A 24,871-nucleotide genomic window follows, 5' to 3' on the forward strand; every position below is an offset into this window, starting at 1 on the left:
AGGGGGTGTATGTAAAAAAAAAAAAAAAGGAAAAAAAAAGTTGCTGAACTTTTCCCCCAACTCTGCCGTAGAGGCGGGAGCGGAGGGCGGCGCCTGCACCGATTCGCCGGCGGCTACGGTCAGGAGGCTCGGATTGGAGCGCGGGGACCTGGGCCGGAGCTAGCGGGCGTGGGGGAGGGGAGCGGCCCTCCCCGCCCGCGGGATCGGCTCGCGCCGGGAGCGGGTTAATTTCAAATCGGGGGCTTGGCTGCTCCTGGACGGTCACGCTCCCTCTGCCCGCCAGCCGGCCCGCCTGTCCCAGTCCTGGCGTCTCTCTCCGGCACCCACCTCGGCGCTGCGGAAAGACTGACTGACTGCCAGGTACGCGGGCTCCCGGGCCTGAGAGGGGCAGCCGTGCTGAGGAGTCCCGGCTCAGCCCTCGCCGGCTCCCGCCGTGAGGTGGATTGACAGGTCAGCGGGACGCAGAGGGGCGGCGCGGCGCCCGGGCGACGCGGCACCAGGAGAGGGCTCGGGCGGGTGGCCGTGGCCGCAGCGGCGGCCGTTTCCCGCCTCCCGCTCCGCCGGGGGCCGTGAGGGAGGAGCTGAGCTCCCGCGCAGAGGGGCGGGGGCGAGCGAGGGGGAGGGGCGGGGATGCCGTAGTTCCCGGCGCGGGTTTGCCCGCGCTCAGGCCCCGCGCAGCTAAGGGGAGGCGCCGGCCACGGTCCGACTTTCCGCGCCAAATTTTTAAATCGAAGGCGGAAGGTCCGACCCCGCCCCTGGCGCCGTCGGCCAATCGCAGGCCCGCCTCCGGCCCTCTGATTGGTCGGAAGTTGTTGTCCTGGAAACCACGATGATGCTGTCCGGGAACTGTCGGGCGGGCGGCGGGCAGACAGGGCCTGGGGGAGGGGCCTTTGGCTGAGAGGAGGGGGAAGTGCACGGAGCTAGTGGCTGCCCGGGCGCTGTACCTGCTTGCCTTATTGGGCAAATGCCGCCTTCCAAGGTGGAGTCTAACGCCGTGGTGTGAACTGGCCACCCGAATAGGGACTAAATAGTGCTTTGTATCTTTAAGGAAGCCCTTTTTTTAAATTAAAAAGAAGTCTTAATTATAAGACTCTTTAAATGCCCAGCTGTATGCTTGGAGCTTTGGGACTGAATTTGGAACTTTCCTGTCAAGCAACCTCCCATGACTTTACTGCTGAGCCTGTGCACGTGTGTGTAAGGGGAGAAATCCAGGCATCTAGATGCAGACTTGTACCCAGTTACTTGGAGTCGCGTGCGCTCAGCCGGGACTTGGGCTTGTGCGCTCAGTCCGGAGCCCAGATCTGCGAACAGGTGGGTGCTTGCTAAAGTATTTGCTGGGGTCCAGAGAATGGCCCGCCTTTTCTACAGATGGGAGAGGGCTGTCACTAGAAATTCTGTGGGTTGCCTGAAGTCTTAGGACAGCCGATCCGTTTGCTGAAGGAATTTACTGGCATTTGTTGGCGTTCTCCGCCCAGTGGGGCGATCGCTGGTCGAGAATAAAATGTAAATATAGTTTGTCATTTTTCGTTAGTCTTTGTTTCCGTAGCCTGTTGTCCGTGAAGGAATTTTCAACAGATTTTTTGGTTCTTGTTTTTCTCTAACTTTTTCTATTCCCTTTTTTCTTTAAGGATATTAAAACTTTTAGTCCAATTGATTGGACTACTTGAACCATCGGGATTTGGGGAGGAACTCCAGATTTTTCATTTTTAAACTCTAAATGTATGAGGAATTTACAGAATGGAGAACGAAAAGGTACTTTATAATTTCAGTATTCATCACTGCAGTTTTAAATTCAGTATCATCCGGATTTAACTCCATAATTTTTCCCTATCCAATATATCTTATTAATGCCACATCCTTGGTTAGCCTCTGTAATAACCTGGAAAAAATGAACCTTATCTTATAGTTTCAAAAATATCTAGTTTAAAATATATACTAATTTAATTAATATAGTTTAAAAAATGAAAATTATCTTAATTCAATCTCCAATCATGTCGAATGCCCTTTCTGAATTCCAGTTGTTCAAGAATCCTCAGAAATGTAATGAAACTGACAAATTTTATTATTCTTAAAAATATATTTTCTCTACATATGTCTTGGAGACAGCTACCAAATCATTAAAAACTAGAAAGATTGTAAAGGGGCAAACCTACCCCTCTTCAAGAATTCGTTAGTTTCATTACAACATTTCTGAGGATTCTTGAATAACTGGAATTCAGAAAGGGCGTTTGACATGATTGGAGACTGAATTTCTTTTTAAGATAATTTTTTACCAAATTGGCAGCTTATTTACGGGGTCTGCAAAATGCTCTGTTTAGGGGGCAAATATTTTGTAAAATTACAAAAGAATTGTCTGTGTGGGGTGTCCAACTACTGATAGGTTAAAAAAAAGTGAACTTACATGCACATTTCTTAGTAGTTTTAGATGTTAGTCAAATAAGAGAATTACTATTGCTTCTGATAATGTGAGGCAAAGAAAAAGCCTATTCTCAGATCAGCACATCTCAGACGCACATACTGCAAGGAGCTCCTGTTGGGTCCACCACACTGACTTCCATGTAAGAAGAGCACCATACTTGGAGTGAGAATATCCAGGTTCCAGTCCTGTGTGACCTCTCTCAGCCTACGTCTTCTCTTCTGCAAGCTAGGAATGCAGGATTCCATGAACATACAAACGGAAAAGAGCTTGATAAACCCAAGATGTCACAGCAAGTCCCTTTAATCCATGTTCTTGGTTATTTAGTCTGCCTATTATTTTACTTATTGCTCTTCCAAGCATTTTCTTTAAAATAGATAAAGATGAGAGTAGTGTGTGAAGTCCCTGGTGTCCAAAACTGGAAGGAACATAGTCTCCTTTAGCCTTATTTATGAACTGCTGTTAATTTTCCCTTTTGTCTCAGTGGCTATCCTGCCTCTGCCAGGATCTAGCTTTGTGGTCTTAGGTAGCTGTTATGTTAGTGCAAATGTAATTGCTGTTTTTGCCATTACTTTCAATAGCAAAAGCCACATTTACTTTTGCACCAACCTAATAATTTTACTTTTCTGGGCTCCATTTTCTCTCTCTGTAAAGTGAGGGAGTGTGTGTTCAAAGAGCAGACTTTTCTGGTCAGAAATCCTGCTGTTAGACACTGGATTTCCCTGATAAATCTGACCATATGCTATCCCTCACCCTTGTCTCCTTGTCTCTCTGACTCTTCAGTGGTATTTTATTTAGCACCCATTGCATGCAGCCATTATGTTAGGTGGATAAGAATTTCTGCCCTGTAGGCCTTTACTTATTACCGTACCATGAGTAAACAAAAGTCATTTCTAGGAATTTGAGATCATTTAACATTGTCAGTCCAATTAGGGGAAGCTGAGTGAAGAGCATTTGGGAACTCTATACTGTCTTTGCTACTCTTCTTTAAATCTAAAACTATTTCAAAATACAACTATAAGTCCTAACTAAAGTTGTTTTTTCAGTGGTTGAAACATAAGGTGAAAACATTTAGGCCTTATTGCAAAATTAAAAATGGGAAATGTAATTATTAGAATGGACAATACACATCACATGACCATTAGAATACAGTTATTAATTTCCTCAACTCTACAATCTCATTAGACATTTTTTCCTTGGCATGATTCTATTCATTGTGCAATTTCTGGAATCCAAGCTGTCTGATAAATCCTGTTTTACCATGGATTTAATTATTTACATTTTTTAAACCAGGAAAATCTCTTTTGTGAGCCATATAAAAGGGGACTAATGAAAACACCTCTGAAAGAATCCACCACCACAAATATCGTGTTGACAGAGATCCAGCCTGACTTTGGCCCTTTAACCACACCCACCAAGCCCAAAGAAGGCTCCCAGGGAGAGCCGTGGACACCGACAGCCAACCTGAAAATGCTCATTAGTGCTGTGAGCCCTGAGATCCGCAACAGAGATCAGAAAAGGGGGTTGTTTGGCAACAGAAGTGGATTACCTGAGGCCAAAGACTATATACACGTAGGTTTTCACGACTGGTTGGAGACGGGGAAATTTGTTGGGGGGGTTGTAGCTATTGGAGAAGTGCCCGCAGTTTAAAGCATCACCACCTGAAGTCTGTTATTAACTCCCTTTAGAGCACCAGAAAGGTTTGAACCCCAAGAAATATAGCACTGGGAATTCTGAATCTTTGCATTATTTTCGTTTCAGGCTTTCCTTTCAGGTTTGCCAAGTGTTTTGTACTCCCCCCCAACCCCCGCCACCAACCTTTTCTCCCACCCAGAGTTTGCAGCTGTTGAAGCTAAGCGTGTGTAAGTTGGTGTTAGTCATCGAGCACAGATGCCCCTAATAAATCTGTCAAACTTTATTTTAGAATAAGACATTGTTTACCTTTTCCTTTGTAGGAACACTTATCTGGAGATGAATTTGAGAAATGCCAGCCAAGTCGAAAAGAGAAAAGTTTAGGATTATTGTGTCATAAGTTCTTAGCACGATATCCTAATTATCCCAACCCTGCTGTGAATAATGACATCTGCCTTGACGAAGTGGCAGAGGAACTTAGTAAGTATGCAAAGAACTCCCTGAAAGAATTAATAATTAAAGTGGCTTTATGGACTTAACTCCTTCAGACCCCGGCTCATCTAGCCAGTGTTTGTAAAGGACACAAATAAGGCGACATGGAAATTTTCTATCCCTAAAGCCCTCTTCTAATTTAAGAATGAAGGCAAGTAGTTGCAAATTTCAGCAAATCTTGGAGGCAAAAAAGTGACAGTGGAGGTTGCTTCTGCCTGCAGTTTTCTCTGAAGCTTTAAAGAAAGGCAATATTGTCTTATGACTTGTTTCACAAAGTTACAACTGTGAACTTTTGCCTCATTGCTCTGCCTTCCTGTTCTTGAAGAATCAAGCTGATGAATGGTTATCTTCCTAGTTGACGCTGAGGATCAGCTTCTGTGAGTGGGAACAGGACCTGTGCACTCCTGGACCTTCAGCACTATTCTGAGGACTAGTTTTCTGAATGTTTTGTGTTGGGCACAAGTTATTCCTCCTGCCCCTTTTTACTCTTCTGTTCAAATACCTGAATCTATTTGGAGCTAAAAAGGGGCCTGTGACAAATTTGGGGTACCTTTGGAGTCATGTGGGTATCTTAATCTAAACCTGTGAAGAGATGTGCTGTGCAAAATAACATGTTTTACTACAAAGCAATCACCCCTTGAAGAAAAGTTGCCCTTCTAATACATGTTTGTAAATATCAACTTTATTTCACATTTTAAGAATATGCCATTTAGATTCATTTACTCTTCATATATGCTTAATGGTAGCTGGGTAGGATGTACCTGTTAATTCAGCAAATATCTATTAATCTCCTACTACTATGTGTCAGGCAATGTTGTAAGAGCCTGGGATACATCCATAAACAAAAAGGGCAAAATCTCTTCTCTCTTAGAACCTATATTCCAGTGGGGCAATAGATACTGAGTAAAGGATATAGGAAGTAAGTAAGGATGATACATGCTAGAAAGTAACACGCATAGTGGAAAAAATAAATTGTAGATCAGGCTCAAGTGATCAGGAGTGCTGGGGAGGTGCTTTGCCATAAGTGGTCAGATCAGGCTTCCTTGAGAAGGTGACATCTGAGCAAGGACTTCAAAGAAGCAAGGTAGGGAGCTGTAAGGACATCAGGGAGAAGGGTTCCAGGCAGAAGGAACAGCTACTACAAAGCAAGTGCATATCTGGCAGATTCTAGGAACAGCAAGAGGTCAGTAGGATCCACCCTTATTAAAACAGTGTTTTATTGATCACTTTTCCAGAAAGCCTGATCTCGTCAAATATTTAAATTGAAATTAAGTTTCTCGAACGAAGAGAATTCTAACATTACAAAATATTGAAAACCCAATTTAAATAGATAGATGAGAGTTACAGAATTACTAATATCACATTGTTAATGATAGCTAGAAAGTAAGCAAAATTAGACCCAAAACGGGATATTTTATTTTTATGTGAATTTTTAAAAACTACATCATGGTTTTTGTACTTTTCTGAAATCTCAGCATTTTGTTTCTATCGTATGATCATTATAGATGGGGGTGTGTGTACCTGTAGGTATTGGAAGGGGTTGGAAAGTGTGAGATGTAGAGTTTTAAAGACTTGGTTTGCTACTTGCTAGCTCTTTGCGGGTGAGGGTGAGCTACTTAGCTGGTCAGAGCCTCTGTTTTCTCATTCTTTTTTTTTTTTTTTTGAGACTGAGTCTTGCTCCTTTGCCCAGGCTGGAGTGCAGTGGCGCGATCTCGGCTCACTGCAAGCACCCTCTCCTGGGTTCATGCCATTCTCCTGCCTCAGCCTCCCCAGTAGCTGGGACTACAGGCGCCTGCCACCACGTCCGGCTAATTTTTTTATACTTTTAGTAGAGACGGGGTTTCACCGTGTTAGCCAGGATGGTCTCTATCTCCTGACCTCGTGATCCGCACACTTCGGCCTCCCAAAGAGCTGGGATTACAGGCGTGAGCCACCGCGCCCAGCCTTTCTCATCCTTTTTAAAGTGAAGATCATAATACCTACTTCACAAGTTTAGGGTGAAAACTTCCTAAAGCTGTGTAGCACATCTTAGGCCCTCATTAATTGTTGCCTTTCTAATTCATATGATTTGTACCCTTGGAAAGCAAAGACATGTCTTTCTCACCTTCACAGTATTTGTTGAGTATGTGCACTTACAGTACAGTTAGGAAAGTGATATTATCCGGGACCTACTGACTAATAAACCATGGAAGAAAACGCTATTCAATTCTAAACAAGTTACAAAAATCTGTAACACACAATTGCACGTTCTTTGTAGATGTTGAACGTCGTCGCATTTACGATATTGTGAACGTCCTAGAGAGTTTACATATGGTGAGCCGCCTCGCCAAAAACAGGTACACTTGGCACGGGCGACACAACCTCAACAAAACCCTTGGCACCTTGAAGAGCGTCGGGGAGGAGAATAAGTACGCCGAGCAGATTATGATGATCAAAAAGAAAGAATATGAGCAAGAGTTTGACTTTATTAAGAGTTACAGTATAGAGGATCATATCATCAAATCAAACACTGGCCCAAATGGACACCCAGACGTGTGTTTCGTGGAACTCCCTGGAGTGGAATTTCGGGCAGGTGAGAGATGGTAGTGAAAACCCCAGGCTGCATAGCATTTGTCCTCTGTCTAAGGAAAAGGTCCTGTGGAGAATACGGCTCTAAAGCTACTGCTGCCTTTAATGTTCAAATGCCGCAGTTGTCAGCTGTATGATCAGGTGGTGGTATTTTTAGACTTGTTACTTTAGAAGTCGCTTGTCCCTTTATGAATTTTAATTCTCTAATCCTCATCCTTCTCTAAAGCTTCTGTAAACAGCCGCAAAGACAAGTCTTTAAGGGTAATGAGCCAGAAATTTGTGATGCTGTTTTTGGTGTCAACGCCTCAGATAGTAAGCCTAGAAGTTGCCGCCAAGATTTTAATTGGGGAGGACCATGTGGAAGATTTGGATAAAAGCAAGTTTAAAAGTAAGTGTCATGACTGCCATGGATTTTTGAACCTATTCTTAAACAATAAAATTTCAGTCGTAAACTCATTTCCAAATTAGGAAACATAGGTGCATAAACAGATCTTCTCTATTTATGTTTTTATATCTTCACTTCTTCCCAGAAGCCATGGTAATATTGATTTAGCTAACTTGTTATGATACATAGGTATCACTACTCTTTTTTTTGTTTGTTTTTTGTTTTTTTGGTTTTTTTTGAGACGGAGTCTCGCTCTTTTGCCATGCTGGAGTGCAGTGGCATGGCCTCGGCTCACTGCAACCTCCACCTCCTGGGTTCCAGCGATTCTCCTGCCACAGCCTCCAGAGTAGCTGGGACCACAGGCACGCACCACCATGCCCAGCTAATTTTTATGTTTTTAGTAGAGACAGAGTTTCACCGTGTTGGCCAGTAGGGTCTCAATCTCTTGACCTGGTGATCCACCCACCTCGGCCTCCCAAAGTGCTAGAATTACAGGCGTGAGCCACCATGCCCGGCCAAGTATCACTACTCTTATTTGACACATTGCTTCATTTGATATTTTAATATTGTTCTCATTAAAAGTAAACACTGGAAGAATCTGTTCTGTGTAAGCTCTAAATGAGAGTGAATTGTAAAGTGGATCTGGACCCCAGGTCTTCTTCCACTGATGCTGATATAGAGGGTTTATAAATGACTCATAAACTTGTCCCCAGAAGTGACCTGCAGCACAGGTAGTCTGTCATTTTGAAAGAATGGTTTTAGCTAGATTACTGGCTCAAAATTCGGAGGGGACTGTAGACTCGATTCCTAACAAAAGAGCTACACCCTCACCATTACACCAGACTTTGCAGGAAGGGTGTGGAAAGAAGTGCTCAGAGGATGGGGAGGGGCACTTGGCTTGGGAGATCTGCAATTTCAGAAAACACGTCCTGATACTACTGAAGGGTTACTTGCCTTTTGTGAGTCACCAGATAGTTTTCATCTTTGTTTCACTGGTTAGTCATAGCCTTGAAAACTATTCCAGGAACTGCAGAGGTGTAAGTTACTGAATCCCCAGGGAAGTCAGAACCTTCTGGTATGGCTAGGAAGGAGACTCGATTTGTAATTTGTACTATCAGGATGGCAGTAAAAACAGACTTTTTGTAACAAAACTCTTTAAGATATGTGAGATTTGTCAAATTCACAGATCTATGTTTTCCATATTACATAAAGACAATATTAAAAAATTACACATGTTGATGGGGTACAAAATTTTCCATGCTGCGATAATAAATACATTTTGTTATAAACTATTGCAAGCAGAAAAGCAAGACATTTGTCACTGATACTTTTACTCCTCTGTTCATAAAGTTCTTCTGAATCCTCATTAGAAGATACCCAGGAATGGTGACTTTTTATTTTTGAAATAGTCTGTAACATAGTTTCAGATAGAGTGATCTCATCAAGTCATTTTTTCTTTGTCAACATATGCTATTGTCATTTCAGCATTGAGTACTAGCAGTAACTGAGTCTTTTAAATATTTAAAACTTTTTTATGGCAATTAAAGCTGTATCACCAGAACTTAAAAGGAGGCAGATGTTTCTCTGTCTGACATTGATGGTTAAGACAGCTCCTAGAATATACATGAAGTCTTTCTGAAGGAAAATTCTTTGATCTTTTCATTATTCCATTAAGTGGTATATATACTTTTTTCCCCAGCAAAAATTAGGAGGTTGTATGATATAGCTAATGTTCTGAGTAGCCTGGATCTTATCAAGAAAGTTCATGTTACAGAGGAAAGAGGCCGAAAACCAGCTTTTAAATGGACCGGCCCAGAAATCAGTCCAAATACCAGTGGTATGTATTTTTTTCTTTCACCCTTTGCTTTATTATTTGTGTGTGTGTGTGTGTGTGTGTTTTTAATTTTTAATTTCTAGTGTGTGATGTTCCCCTCCCTGTGTCCATGTGTTCTCATTGTTCACCTCCCACTTATGAGTGAGAACATATGGTGTTTGATTTTCTGTTCCTATGTTAGTTTGCTGAGGATGATGCTTCCAGCTCCATCCATGTCCCACAGAGGACATGATCTCATTCCTTTTTGTGGCTGCATAGTATTCCATGGTGTATATGTACCACATTTTCTTTATCCTACTTCATTATTTTGAATTAATGCACATTGGGAGATATTTTCCCTTCCCCTTCCTACTCACAGCCCCACATGGAAAAGATTTATATGATTGAAAAGATGATTCAAGATGAATGGCAATATAGAAAGTTTGGCTACTGGCTCTATCAGCAAACCAAGATCCATAACAACCTCCCTCCCTGTGTTCAAGAAGTAGAATCTGTATGTGAAAGCATTCGGAAAGTTGAAAGCACCACAAAGCATAAAACACTATTGCTGCTATGCGGCCCAGTGACCACAACAGAACCTGTGCCCATTGAGAATATGAAATGAGTTCACTCTGGTATCAAAGTAGATATTTCTAGTCTTCATCTTAACTCTGTGATGCTGACATTTTGCATTCTACCAAAGATCCCTGTCCAGAATCATTGAAAATGACAAGAACGTGGGCCATGGAGACAGAGGGAAACTTAGGTTCCATTCTAAGCTCTGCCACTCTGGCTTTGCGGCCTGAGGCAAGTTACTTCTTCGAGGCTTAGTTTTCTCATTGGTGAAATGGGAAGAACAATGGCACCTCAGTGGAGTTACTGTGATTTTGGTATAATCTCAGAGAGAGGTCCTTTGGTGCAGGAATTTGGAGTGCAAGTTCTGGGGCCATACTGACCAGGTTCATATCCCAGGCCCACATGCTCCCAGTTGAGAGACTTTGAGCCAGTAGGTTAATGTCTCTGTGGGTCAGAGCTCTTATCACTGACACGGGGCTACATTTCTTGAGGAACAGTTACCTCATGGAGCTGTGAGGATCACCCTTATTTCATTAGATCTAAGACTCCACTGATTGTAAGATGCACAATTCTTTCTATATCACTAAGAAAGAAAAATTGCTAATAACTACCCTCTAGCACACCACTGGTTATAAGATATAGTGCAGTTTCAGAAATGCTAATATAGGAAATATTGTGTCTCAGAATTCATTTAATAAGATAAACAAGGTTTTCTCTGTAAAGCCCTTAGAACAGTGATAGGCACATGGTCGGTGCTCTGTAACTTGCCACTTTTATTCCTAAAATTGTTTTATTTCATATCCCAAAGGGAAACTGAGCCATCCAGGTTTTAAGACACAGATGTTTTCTGTTTCAGGCTCCAGCCCAGTCATTCCTTTTACTCCCTCTGATTTGGAGGTGAGACGGTCTTCAAAAGAGAACTGTGCCAAAAATCTCTTTTCCACACGTGGGAAACCAAACTTTACTCGACACCCATCTCTTATCAAATTGGTAAAGAGTATAGAAAGTGATCGGAGAAAGATAAATTCTGCTCCCAGTAGCCCTATCAAGACCAACAAAGGTATGTTTTCAGGAATGTCAGGGATCTGCTAGGAAAAATTCCCTTTTATCTCAATTTGTTTAGCTTACTTGATCCTTGCGATAGTTGTCAGAGAATTATTTCAATATCTATATACCCAAACTCTCTTGAAGCCTAACTAATGTATAAATTTAAAAAGTCATTTGTGGGGCTTATTGTTTAATTGCTATGCAACTTTGAGGGGAGATGCAAATTTCTGTTCCTCTGACTTCAGTAAGGTTTCATCTGTGTGAACATTTGTTCTTTAGCTTTGACTGATGCTCTCTTCCTTTCTATTTTACCAGCTGAGAGTTCTCAGAATTCTACACCCTTCCCAAGTAAAATGGCTCAGCTCGCAGCTATTTGTAAAATGCAGTTAGAACAGCAATCAAGGTAGGTTGGCAATGCTCTTTAATAACAGGATGAATTACTTTTACATTACATTATTAGGATTACTTATTTTATGTGAGAAGAAGCACTAGCCTTGAAAACTGGAGAGCTAATCTTTTCTGTATCTCATACTCACTCATTACAGAAATTATCTGCATGTTCCATAAAAGCATGTCTTCAATATGAGGCTTAAAGCTGTAGAACAGTTCAGAGAAAATGTATATCCATCATGTCGTGTATTAAATCTTGTCTTTTAGTGAATCCAGACAGAAAGTGAAAGTACAGCTGGCAAGATCTGGACCCTGCAAACTAGTAGCCCCTCTGGACCCCCCAGCGAATGCTGAGATGGAGCTGACAGCACCATCCCTCATCCAGCCCCTGGGAGTGGTTCCCCTGATCTCCAGCCCATTGTCATCAGCAGTGCCCCTGATCCTACCTCAGGCCCCTTCAGGCCCATCCTATGCCATCTACCTGCAGCCCGCTCAAGCCCACCAAAGTGTGACACCACCCCAAGGCCTGAGCCCCACAGTCTGTACCACCCACTCTTCTAAAGCTGCTGGAACAAAAGACTCCACAGATGCCACCACTGAGAAGGCAGCCAATGATACCTCAAAGGCCAGTGCCTCTACCAGGCCTGGAAGCTTGCTGCCAGCACCAGAGAGTCAAGGGGCAAAGAGCCGAACCAGGGAGCTGGCTGGAGAAAGAGGCTCAAAGAGGGGAAGCATGCTCGAGGACAGTGGTTCCAAAAAGAAATTTAAAGAGGAACTAAAAGGACTTGAAAATGTCTCCACAGTAAGTACAGCCTTGAACTGCACAAAGCTTTAGGAATTCCCTAGTCTATTACAGGAAGATTGGTGACTGGTGAAATTTACCGAAGAGCATTCTCTCAGAAGACAAGGAACTATTCCTTAGCATCCCATAATCCAAATGAGGCCCTCAACAACTAATCCCCTGGCTGGGATGACAGCAGGGACATTTTTAACCTTTGGAGGAAGGGATTATTTGCTCTCTTTAAAGTACCATGGGTGGTTGTCCTTAAGTCCATTTCTCCATCACACACTGGAATGCAAACACCTGTCATGAAAGTCATAAATAATTTACAAGCGGACGTAAGCCCAAATGAACAAATGGATGCATAGGGTTCCTGTAACTCCTGCTTTCTGAGTCATTACCTAATGTTTGTTTGATGTCATGTAACTGGCATCTGTTGCCTAGAAGATAAATTGCTCCCCGTTTTTACTTTCTACGTAAAATTTAAATCATAATTTCTATTTTATGTAAATAGAAAAATCAAACTGATCTTGGCAAATTGTAGATATAGTTCATGTATTGGTTTCTGGAGATTTTGACATGCAAGATAAATTTTTTTTCCTAAGTGGAGATTAGTTCAGGAGGGAATTAATATTTATTGGATGCCTACCCACATATAGCAGACACAACAGATATTAGGCACTTTTACATACAGTATCTCATGTTTCTCCCTTAGGACAATTATATATGAAAGACATTACTGTATCATCCAATAAATACCACTAAATGTATAAGTAAAAGTTAATCTCTCATTTTGCCCCTGCTCTTAATACAAGGTATTTTACTTCTCTATGTCTTATTTTTCCGCATCTGTAAAGAATTTATTCCAGCAGTTTTTCCTCATCACCTACTGGGTATAAAGCACTATGCTCTGGATCAAATCTAACCCAGTACCTGCCTTTGGTGGCAATTGCTTTTGGGTACTTGCCTGTGGGCATATTATAGTTTTTGTGGGGTTAAGTGAATTTATTCCATGATGATACACATAAAAGGGTTTGATCCTTTTAAGACGTGGTATAAGCTAAATGGTATTATCTGTTACTGTTGTTATTAAAGAGGAAGCTTAGAGTTTGACAAATCTTCCCTGAGGATGGCCTCATGGTAACCATTCAAAACATCTATTATCTTACGTAGTATCATTTTGTATTTAATGTATATGCTAAGGGGGAAATCACAAGACTTTGCTTGATTCAATATTCTGGGAGGTCCATAACCTCTTTTGGCCAACGGGTATGATTTAATAATGGTCTCCTGTTGCTTACATAGTTATTCAGGATTAGGGTTTTCAGTGGATAGATTTTCCATACACTCCTGCTTCTTTTTTATATGTCTGCAACTTTAACCATTTCTTTTTTCTTTTGAGACAGGGTCTTACTCTGTCACCCAGAATGGAGTGCAGTGGCATGATTTTAGCTCACTCCAGCCTCGACCTCCAAGGCCTAAGTGATTCTTCAAGTGGCTTAGACTACAGGTGTGCTGTCATGCCTGGCTAATTTTTTATTTTTGTGTGGAGACAGGGTTTCACCATGTTGCTCAGGCTGGTCTCAAACTCCTGAGCTCAAGCAGTCTGCCCACCTTGGCCTCCCAAAGTGCTGAGATCACAGGCATATGCCATCATGCCCAGCCCACTTTTAACCATTTCTTTTTAGTATGACCTGAGCAAAACAAAGACAATGAGAGATTCATGTGTTAATTCATTCAACAAATTTTTACTGAGAATTTACACTTCTAGGGGTGGAAAGAAGATAAGTATGCAAAAAATCACAAACATATCAGGTAGTGAATGATAGGAATGAAGATGGCATGATAGGAGGAAGGGGTGGGAGGGCTACCGTAGGCTAGAATAGTTCAAGCTCAAATATGTCAGATTCATTCTGCAATTTAATAGTTCTAATTTTTTTTAAAAAAAGGGGAATTGGCATTATAGGTTAAAAGATTTTATAATGAATGTAGTTGGTTGGAAATTTTTAAATTATTATTCTATTACTATAGGTTTTACTGAAGACTTGAAAGAGTTAAACCAGCAATCAGAATAATTTGTACCATGAGAGAATATAACTAAAGCTAACAGAGAGCAGCTCTGTCGTAAAGCACCTAAATTTGCCCCTTAAAAATTATCTCTTCCCGCAGTTTTCAAGGCACCTACTAGTAGAGATTTTGAGTGGTACCAAGTACCTAAGAAACAAAATTAAAAACTTGTGGTATACTTTTAGCTTTGTGGATTCTGAATTCCCTTGTTCCCAAGGAAAAGACCTATTAACAACTAGATTAAACTGTTGTTTTCACAATAGAGAGAAGAAAGGTCTGAAGGAAGATAAAAGGAGGGCCCTAGTTTAATAAGAGCAGTTTTTAGCTTTTGCCAGTCCTAGTTATGGTGAGGCTAAAGCAGACTTTTCATGCAGTTCAGCCACCCATGTAATCTTTTTCTGTTTGGTAAAGTACAGTGATCTAGCAGGCATGTTGGGAGGTACATGCAACCCTATCCTTAGGCCTTTTCTATTTGTGATATAACTTTATTGTCTAAAGCTTTTGCTCAATGGCATGTGCGTCTCTAATATGAATTAATTCTCTTATTTGTAATTTTTTTTAACTCTGGTGTACTTTGTGTATTTTAAGACTGCTTATTATCATTAGAGCCAGCAGTACTAGAAAGAAATCTTTACTTATATAATTTCTGTTTTAAATCAGGGGCCAGCAAACTTTCTTTAAAGGGCCAGATAGTAGACAGTTTTTGGGTTAGAGGGCCATATGGGCTCTGTTGCACCTATTCAACTCTGCCATTATAGCAGGAAGGCAGCTATAGGCAGTACATAAATGAATGAGTATGGTTGTGTTCCAATAAAACTTTATTTATAAAAACAGGCAGGGAGTGGGAACTGGCCCATGGCCCATAGTTTAGCCCCCTTTTCTCTAAATCAATGTCATTTAAAGTTGCCTTAAAATACTAGTCCTCCTTAATTGCCTACTGAAAATATTGTTGCCATATAGTTTGGGAAATGCTACCTGCTGTGTGCCCCACTTGGAGATTTTTAATGCATGCCACCGTTAAAGTCTCTTGGAAATCCTCTAATAAAGACACGATTTGACTTTGTTTAATTCAGCATTTTCCAATTATATTTGACCATGAATCAAGTAATGCCTATTTGCAACCCGCGGACCTAGGGGCCCTCAGAATGCTCTTTGGGAAATAGCATTCTATATAATTCAAGAACAATCAGTTACTACTATATCATACCAAGGAGTCCAGTAGCAGGAGTTAGGTTATCAGTGTGAGAGTGGTGTGCTGGATGAATCCTTACCCCTACGCAGGGTAACTGCCAGCATCCAGAGGTGTCCTAAGACCACAGGTGGCGTTTAAGAAACATGTTCTGTATCATTCGGGGCAAGCATTGGAAAGGGTGGGAGGGGATTCTCCTCTAGGAGCCAGGTGACCAGCCTGCCTGCAGCCCACACCACTGGAGGCTTTGGTCCAATGAGGCAACCACCCAGGGATATTAGTCCTGAAAGAGGCACGTGGCTGTTTTTCTTCCTGTATTTGTGTGTAAAATAAACCCTTCCTCCTTGTTTTCTAGACCTTGTTCCCATCAGGATACCTAATCCCTCTCACCCAGTGCTCATCCTTGGGGGCAGAGTCCATTTTGTCTAGTAAAGAAAACTCAGGTGCTCTTTCCCCAAACCACAGGATTTACAGCTCCCCAATTGCAGGTGAGTGCACATAAAACACTAACCAGATGTGGGCCGGTCTCAAGTTCACTTAAGCCTTGTCAACTTCTTGGATAAATGCCTGTGCTTTTAAGATATCTTCCCCCTTTTCTTTCCAGGTATTATTCCAGTGACATCATCTGAACTCACTGCTGTTAATTTTCCCTCTTTTCATGTAACACCTTTGAAGCTAATGGTCTCACCAACTTCCGTGGCAGCCGTACCTGTCGGGAACAGCCCGGCTCTCGCTTCAAGCCACCCCGTTCCCATCCAGAACCCAAGCTCAGCCATTGTAAACTTCACCCTGCAGCACTTGGGACTCATCTCACCCAGTGTGCAGATGTCTGCCAGCTCTGGGCCTGGAATCGTTCCTGTGTCTCCAAGAATAGAGGCTGTTAATGTCGTACCAGAAAATGCAGGCACTCAGCAAGGAAGGGCCACCAACTATGACTCACCAGTCCCAGGCCAGAGCCAGCCAAATGGACAATCAGTTGCTGTGACAAGAGCACAACAGGTGAGAGGCTTTCTACTTAATTTAATTTTTCCTGGAATTATTAAGTCCCAAGTATCTGTGTCATAAGAGACTCGCTTTTGCTTTCCCTCTTTGGAAAGGGAAAGGATGGGAGTCAGGAGACTGAAGGCCTATGTTACTTCCAGAACCTAGGAAGAGTGTCCAAGGCATCCATATTATTGGGTTATCGTGAGATTTTTGTCTCTCCCCTAACAAAAAGAATTGAGAATGTAAAACTCATCAAAGCTTCCCTCGCCAATTTCCAGATACGCCGGTTTCCCAGTGTGCAATATATCCATCCAGCCCAATCTTCCTAGTCTGGTAAGATTAGGTATCTGTGTGGTTGACTTCTTTTGTCCATTCTTCTCTTTCCAATCAGCCTGTTCCTGTGACACCCAAAGGGTCACAATTAGTGGCTGAAAGTTTCTTCCGTACCCCAGGTGGACCCACCAAGCCAACCAGCTCATCCTGCATGGATTTTGATGGTGCTAAGAAAACCTCCTTAGGAACTCTCTTTGTCCCACAACGAAAACTGGAAGTCTCAACAGAGGATGTCCATTAATCAACAGATGTTGGCTTAGTTTAATTTTCTAAAGAGTTGTTTAATAGAGAAATGTACACAGACTGATTTGGAGAACACGTTCTCTGAAAATACTGTAAATACGTTGGGGATTTGCTCAATGTGAAATCAGATACTTGTTTTCGTACATATATATATATACACACACACATATATTTGTATAAAGCTAAGTTTAGCTTTCAGTCCTACAAAATAAAAGTAAAATGTTGAACTCTAAGATATATTAACTTCTAGGGGGAAAAAATCCATTATTTTAGCTGTGCCTATACCATTATGCAAAGTAACTGTATTAAAGTTTACTTCCCTCTGAGTAAATATGTTTGACATGCCTAACACAGCATTCCCTTAAACATTTTGCACAAAGAAAACGCTGTGTGATGTATAATGTTGTATTTTTAAATAGGGGTATAGCTATATTTTTTGTAATTTCTTTAATCTGTTGTGCAGTATATCTTTTTGTAAAGTTTGCAACAATCCTCAATCAAGTCTATGGAAAAATTATTTATAAAATGTATTTTTAATCATAAGTTGTTCAAATTAAAACTTTTCTAAAATGTAGTTAGCATTTTCATTTGGCCAGTTAGGGCACTGTTGGGAGAAAATTAAAATGTACCTAATCACAGAGGCAAATTCTCAGTAAAGAGTATCCATCCTGGGTTCCGTTAGCTATGCAAAGTTTATAGAACGTTTCTACATTCTGTCCCCCATTTTGACCCTTGGGATTGCTCCACTTTTGCAGAAGTAAAATTGGCTTTGGAGAGGCTGTTGCTTGGCCAGGGACACCCAGCTAAGTCCCATGTGCTTCCTACCACACTCCGGGAGATTAGAAATGAAAAGAAGGTGCCTAGGGGCCCTGACGTGACCAGCATCTGTGCCACGCTTCCTGCTGTATGCAGAGGTGGGACTGTACCCGCTCTCTTAACACACTTCTTGGATGGCCCAGCTCCAGGGGTGTGAAAACAGGAGTAAGGATTCTAATGTCCGCCACACCTGGAGAACTACTGTACCAAACCCCCAGGAGCTCCAAGAGAAGGAACAAGTTCCAATGTGTTAAGTGTACATCTCTTTGACCCCCTTATGGGAAGAATTGCACCTTGAGAATTGACAAGCGCTTTCCCTGGTCAGGGTCTTAAAGGAGCATCATAATATCGATTTCCTACATGTTTACTATATGTAGACAGGGTTACACATTTTAAATGTATCATATCTATGAGCTACAACTGAGGCTCACAGGGATTAAAGCAACAAGTCCATAGTCACACTGCTAGCGTATGCAAGTATTCAGCTCATGTCTATTGGACCTCATTATCCATTGCCCATTTACTTCTAGAGACATGCCTAGCAGCTCTAGAGAACCCATATGAACTATTTCCTCCAAAGTACCTTTGCCTTTGTTTTTATGCTTCTTAGAGAACAGGTGAATGGTCTCTGATTTAAGAAATGGCCCCTGCCTTCAAGGTGCTTATAGTTGGGAAAGATAGTATGTACACATGAATAAAGCATTTCCATGCAATAAACGGTAAGTTGCCAAATGGTAGATATAGACGAAATATATAGTTCTGTAGAGACTACTAGATTTAATCGCTTACACAGAACTATGAGAGAAACACCAAGACAGACAGCTGCTGTGTCTCTCAGGAAGTTCTTACATCTGCCTCCCCCTCCTCTGTGGCTGAGCTAGAGAGATTGGAAACCAAGGTTTTGTTTTGTTCCCCTCATCAATTCTCCATGTGAAGAATTACCCTCCCGGAGAAATTTGATGCATAGGAAGAAAGGAGGTGTTAGATTTCCAGGCAGCTCTGGACACTGTCCCACCCAATACTGCTTCTCTGACAGGTTTGTGAGGTTACCCCTTGATCCCCACCTCCTGGTGTTCACACCCTTGTGTTCTCCCCTCCCCTTGAGTGTGCCTAGGACTTGTAACTTGCTTCTAACCAATAGGATACACTAAAAGTGATGGGATTTGTGATTGTGTGTGTGGTTTTGTGATCACATGTCATAAGACTGTGATGCCCATCTTGCTGTAGTCTCTCTCCCTTGCTGGCTTTGAGGAATCAAAGCAGCCATGTTGGTGGGGGGCCCAAAGTGGCAAGGACCTGTGGACAGCCTTTGAGCAAAAGGCAGGCTGCAGCCAACAACCAGCAAAAACCTGAAATCAGTCCTGTATATGACCACAAATTCTGCAAACAACCTGAGTGAGCTCAGAGTGGCTCTTCCCCAGTCAAGCCTCAGATGAGACCACAGCTCCCATCTCCACTTTGATTGCAGCCTTATAAGACCCTACAGAGGACCCAAACTAAGCCATGCATGGATTCCTGACACACAGAAACTATGAGACAACAAACGTATTTTAAGATATGTTTGTGGTAATACTGTTATACAGCAATAGGTAACTATTACAGCCACATAAACCCCCATTGTTCACAAAAGTCTTCCAGTTTGTCCTGTTATTGTTCATTGGTTTCATAGGCATTCATAGACGGAAACATCCCTAGGACGTGGTAATTCCAACACGTCTCTCTTTAATGGGAGAAGCACTCTCCATTTGTTTTCAAAGCTGGAAGCAACTTTAAAGATACTAGGTAGTAGCACAGTAGTGGACAAAGTCATCTGGTCAGCATGCAATGGGAGAAGTTTCTTTTCCCAAATTGCCTCCCTATTTCCTCTTAGGAATGACATTTTCCATGTTGGATGGAGCCCAGTGGACTGTAATTGGGAACCCCATCCATGTCTAGCAAGAGTGGACTTGTCATCCAGCCTGGGCCAGTCCCCCGGGATTGGATGTTCCATCTCATCCTAGCAGTGTTGTTCTTACTGTCTGTTCCTGCTGCAACTGTTGCTGAAGCTCCTGCTTCCCAGCCTCTGAAGTGGCCATGGCACCGGCCCATCTTCAAACCTGATTTTCAGACATCCGCTGAGTCTGTGGGCCTTTGCTATCCTTCCAAGAGTTTCTTTTACTTAATGTTGCCAGTCATTTCTGTGGCTGGTAGCCAAAGGGCTCTTACCAGATCACAGAAGGAAACCCAGAGCAAAGGCTTCCTAGTTCTCAGACTAGTTGTTCCCTGTTACCTGGGCCTGGCAAAATTCAGCCAGAGAATGAATAGAAAAGGCCTTCAGAAATGCTTATCTCACCAGAAAATGCAAGTAACTCATCTATGCTCAAGTGGATCTAAAGTACAATTTCAGATACTAGAAAGGGAAGTAGTTGAATTAAGAGACACAAGAAAGCCAGGAAACTCAAGCAATAGAATTTGATGGAAAAAAAAATTTTTTTAATCGACTGAAACAAGTTCTTTCAGCCTTGTCCTTCCCAAGTGATTAGTATTCCTGCAGATAAATGATAAAGAGATTTTCAGAACTTAAAGCAGATAAGCCATCTGAGCAATCCTACTAATTATATAAAAGAATGTGAGTTCACTGCAGATTCTTTACAGTATTTATCAGTAGTAGTTTTCATATCTTGAGGGCTTAAAATAAGAGATAAGCTCAAAGGAAACGTGTTATTATTTTAGGCTGAAAAAAGGTATCAATCTCTTAGTCAACTTTTTAAAAAGCAGTTTTGCATTTTAGTATCCCATCTGAGTGAACGCAGGCCAGTAACTAGCTCAATCCAATCAGCGGCTAAATGAGGACTTGGTATGATTGTCAACATTTTGCAGAAAAATGTAGGTAGGGAATATATTATCAGTGTCCTCCAGCAGTCAAGTAATCAAGTGCATTTTTTTTATTGGTTTAATTATTTTTTTATTATTTTTTTTTATTATACTTTAAGTTCTAGGGTACATGTGCATAAAATCAAGTGCATTTTTAAAAGGCCCTGTGTACACTGAATTATTTTTCAAGTACTTACCAGTTTTTACCATATGATCGGCACTGTGTTATGCAAAACAATGCCTATGTCATCCTACTTCTTTGTTTAATAAAAGTATCCTCTATGTGTGAATCTTCTAGAAGTTCATCCTAAGAACAATTTTATTTGTTACTATGAATTAAAATCTTTCTAAAATGATAATATAACTCCCTATTTCCTAGAGAACTGTACTTTGACTATAATTTAACCTTTTCTTCACATTTCAGAAATGCGTGAGCACTGTTGCTTTGTTAAATTCAAATTCAACAAACACAGTTTAAGCCACCTATGATACCATAATGCCTTCAGGGGCTAATCAATGTATAGGTCTACATCCTCTTCAAATTAATGGCTTCAGAATATTATCCTTTTCAAGTTCTATTTTTTCTCTGTGGTTGTGTGACTCCAAATTTGATATCAGCTTCTACTTGTCTTGCCCCTCTATCCTAAGTATTATTTATATCTCAGATAGACATGTACATGTATATATGTTTTTTATATTACTTTAAGTACATATGTCTACTAATATACATAGTATCTCTTTTGTTTTATATGAATATGTATAGATATGTATTTATATGTAAAGATTCATGAATATATATATGTTTGCTTCCCTCCTATATGGCAAAATACCTTTACAGAATGGTGATTTATCTCTTCTGACCCAGGAAAATTGAACGATCCCCAGGGAACTCATGTCACCAAACTCACTTTTCTAAACCAATAGATCTTGCATGTCCAAGTCAATGGATTTTGGTCTAATGGCCTAAGAAGGGCTCCATCCCTCTCCTGCAGGAAAAGGCCATAAATTGATGGCAGATGTTTCCCTCGCCAATCAGTGGTTTTTTACACTATCCACACAAACTGGAACTTGTTGATACTGGCAATCTAGGACCATGATGAAATGCCAGGAATGCGAAATACGAATTACATATCTACATTCATTATCAAAATTCAACACTTCCAGCAGTGTCTAAGGGGAAGAATACACTCATGGGTTCTTAGTTTCTATTTCTAGTTGAACCAGTAAAGCCCCCTTCTCATCCCTCTTTTCTGCTTATCACTAGAGACAGAAACTAAAAAAGCATAGCTTCAGGCTGCTAAAAGCCTAAAACAAAACAAAGAAAAACAAAAGAGAACAACAGCAAAATAAGGCGGGTTGAACAAGTTTGAGTTTGATCAGGTCATTTCTACCTGGAGAGATTAACAGGACAGGTCCTAGATGACCCAGGAGAATAAGTGGCACTTGGGAGAGAAAAGGAATAATTTTTATTGAGCATCTACTATTATATCTACTTCCAAAGAATATTGCGAAATAGTTTTTATTGGCCCAATTTTGCGGAAGTTAATATCAGAAAGCTTGAGGGACAGACCCTGTGCAGCGCCAGCGTGTGCATGCAGCTGTGACTGGAGCAGAGGCCCGCGCTCCAGAGCTGGGGCCGCCTGGCGCCGTCATGCGTGTTCAGACTGTGGTGAAGCAGGCTGATTCCAGATTGTTCACGGCAAATGAGAACAGCGCTTCCATGGCATTAGTCCCAAGGCATGACCGCTGTTGCTATTTCAGGCTCTATACTTGAGGTGATTTATTCTGTATCAAGTTTCTTAAGCCGGAACAACGTTTCACAAAAACCCCTTCATGTTACGGTTGTGATTTTGAGCCCCAAAGAGCAGTTTGCACATCATGTTGAAGAGAGAAAGGAAACAACCACCATTCCTCTCAGAAACGCCAGGGCAATGTGATACAGTGACAGACACAAAAGTGCCCCTGACTCCAGCTGCCTGGCTGTCCTCCAGGTTTTATCCACCGCCTCCTCCTGAGGGCGGGTCCTGCTGATGAGCAGCGGCTCCAACCTTGTCACCAGAAGCTTCGATGCAGACCCACAGAGGCACCAATCCCCCATATATTCCTCTACCACCAGCTCCTCCCCTACAGTCCCTCTGTGGTGGCTGGACAGGGTTGGCTTCTCAGATTATCCGGTTTGTGACTCCAATCCTCCAACAAGCCCTTTCCAACCTTTACTCCCCCAGCTTCTCTCACAGTTGTGTAAGATCTGATTTCTATAAGAAATTGTTTACTTCATAACTCATAGAGATTCTGCTTCACTTGATTAAACCCTGGCTATACAATACCATGTGGCACTTTTGAGAGGAAATGGGGTGAAAAAATTTCCAGAAAGAGCCAAGGGCCATCCACTTCCCAGTGCCCAGAGAATAGGATGTGCCAGCAAGTTGGCACTTTGCAAGTTCTGAGCCATTTTAGTTGCCAGTATTTTCATAGCTGCAAATCTAGGAGCTGAAACATTCTTAGGTGAAAGCACCCTTTACAAATGCATTGCATGGAGCTCAGCCACTGCCAACTGCAGCTATCTGACCTGTTGTTAACATGCGAAGAGGCTCTGCATCCAACATCTCACTTGACTCAACTCAGAGAAGTAGGACATCACATCCTAGGAGCCAAAATCTGGTTTCAAGCCCCAGTTCAGACTCCCTAATAAGGCAGTTAACCTAATAAGGCATCCCCTAATAAGGCACTTAACCTGTCAGGGCTGGTTTCCTCTTCCATCCTTACAGAAGTAAGCCCAAGGAGATGATTTCTGAGGTCCTTAGAAATAAATTTTTACGAAAAGCAAATTCAAACTCTCTGGTGATTCCTAGCACATAAGCAGAACCTGCACTCAACCAAAAGAATTTTGTGAAATGTATGGGAAAGAGCTGATCCTAGGGAGGAAAGGAGGCTCTTAATGAAACCACTAATCTTTGGACTTGAGTACACATGATATTCCTCTTGGCAAACACTATATAAAGCAGATTTAAATTTTATTGCCGCTATTATTGCAAGAAGTTGTTATTTCCATGAAACTAATCTTACAGACTGGGGAGTCTATCCATTCTCCTGTCGGTTTTAATACCTTGACCTTGCTATCAGTTACATGTTTTTGTTTTGTTTTGTTTTGTTTTTGAGACGGAGTCTTGCTCTGTCACCCATTCTGGAGTGCAGTGGTGCAATCTCAGCTCACTGGAAGCTCCGCCTCCTGGGTTCACACCATTTTCCTGCCTCAGCCTCCCAAGTAGCTGGGACTACAGGTGCCCACCACCATGCCCGGCTAATTTTTGTATCTTTAGTAGAGACGGGGTTTCACTGTGTTAACCAGGATGGTCTCGATCTCCTGACCTCGTTATCCGCCCGCCTCGGCCTCCCAAAGTGCTGGGATTACAGGCGTGAGCCACCGCGCCCGGCCGCTATCAGTTACATATTTTTAATCTTCTCTGGGACTTTTGTCAAGATGACCTATGTGATCTACAGCTTCAGTTGAAATTTTGAGGGAAATGAATAGAATGGCGCCTCATTAACGAGCATCTTTGTGAATGGGATATTCTGAATAATATAGAGCCTGAGGATCTCAGGGCTGGAAAGGGCCTTGGAGATTGTCCTATCCAGGAGTTCACAAACCTCCAAGCTTAACCTTAACTTTGGGCCCCCAAATCAGTCTCAGGTTGACTGTATTAGAAACACCAGAAAGCATCTTTGACAGATGGTTGGGCTTCTAATGGAGATTGGTCTAGGGTGGAACTCTTAAATCTATATTATTTCACGCTTCCCAGGAAGCCAGTCATGGTGGCTCATGCCTGTAATATCAGCATTTTGTGTGTCCAAGGCAGGAGGATCACTTGAGCCCAGGAATTTGAGACCAGCCTGGGCAACATAGTGAGACCCCATTTCTACAAAAAAATTTTTTAAAATTACCTGGGCATGCTGGTGCATGCCTGTAATCACAACTGCTCAGAAGGCTGAGGTGGGAGGATCACTTAAGTCCAGGAGGTAGAGGAAACAGCGAGCCATGATTACACCATGGCACTCCAGCCTGGGTGACAGACTAAGACCCTGTCTCAAAAATAAATACATAAATAAGCAAACAAAGTGTCTCTGGTAATTCTGGTTTGTTGCCAGGTTTGATGACTAATGATCTGGGAGAATTGCTATCCAGTATATAAATTGTCATTACAGAACTAGTGCTGGACAAGACAAAGTAAGCCCATTACAGCCTATCTCCTCCACTGATTATAACTAAAACCTCTGGGCAGAATACA

At 42.0% G+C, this 24,871-nt stretch overlaps 1 protein-coding gene across 4 annotated transcripts; it reads left to right on the plus strand.

Moving 5' to 3' along the window:
• Positions 1 to 139: 139 nt before the first annotated feature.
• Positions 140 to 17,487, plus strand: E2F8 (E2F transcription factor 8). 4 transcript variants are annotated; one of them, XR_004435759.1, is made up of 13 exons: positions 140 to 360; positions 1,629 to 1,752; positions 3,710 to 3,988; positions 4,372 to 4,528; positions 6,798 to 7,112; positions 7,335 to 7,496; positions 9,193 to 9,330; positions 10,739 to 10,942; positions 11,245 to 11,332; positions 11,587 to 12,121; positions 15,712 to 15,844; positions 16,032 to 16,355; positions 16,732 to 17,002. XR_004435759.1 is itself a non-coding variant. In XM_033205018.1 (13 exons), exons 2-13 carry the CDS (start codon positions 1,738 to 1,740, stop codon positions 16,912 to 16,914), a joined length of 2,604 nt encoding a protein of 867 aa, XP_033060909.1. In that variant the 5' UTR covers positions 145 to 450; positions 1,629 to 1,737; the 3' UTR covers positions 16,915 to 17,487. The 4 variants fall into 4 exon arrangements, 3 of the variants coding, with proteins under 3 accessions (XP_033060909.1, XP_033060906.1, XP_033060908.1); XM_033205018.1 differs by having other exon boundaries at positions 145 to 450; positions 15,961 to 16,355; positions 16,732 to 17,487; XM_033205015.1 differs by having other exon boundaries at positions 145 to 360; positions 15,961 to 16,355; positions 16,732 to 17,487.
• Positions 17,488 to 24,871: the final 7,384 nt, after the last annotated feature.

This window comes from Trachypithecus francoisi, unplaced genomic scaffold (assembly GCF_009764315.1).
Source record: "Trachypithecus francoisi isolate TF-2019V2 unplaced genomic scaffold, Tfra_2.0 Lachesis_group8, whole genome shotgun sequence".
Classification (NCBI taxonomy): domain Eukaryota; kingdom Metazoa; phylum Chordata; class Mammalia; order Primates; family Cercopithecidae; genus Trachypithecus; species Trachypithecus francoisi.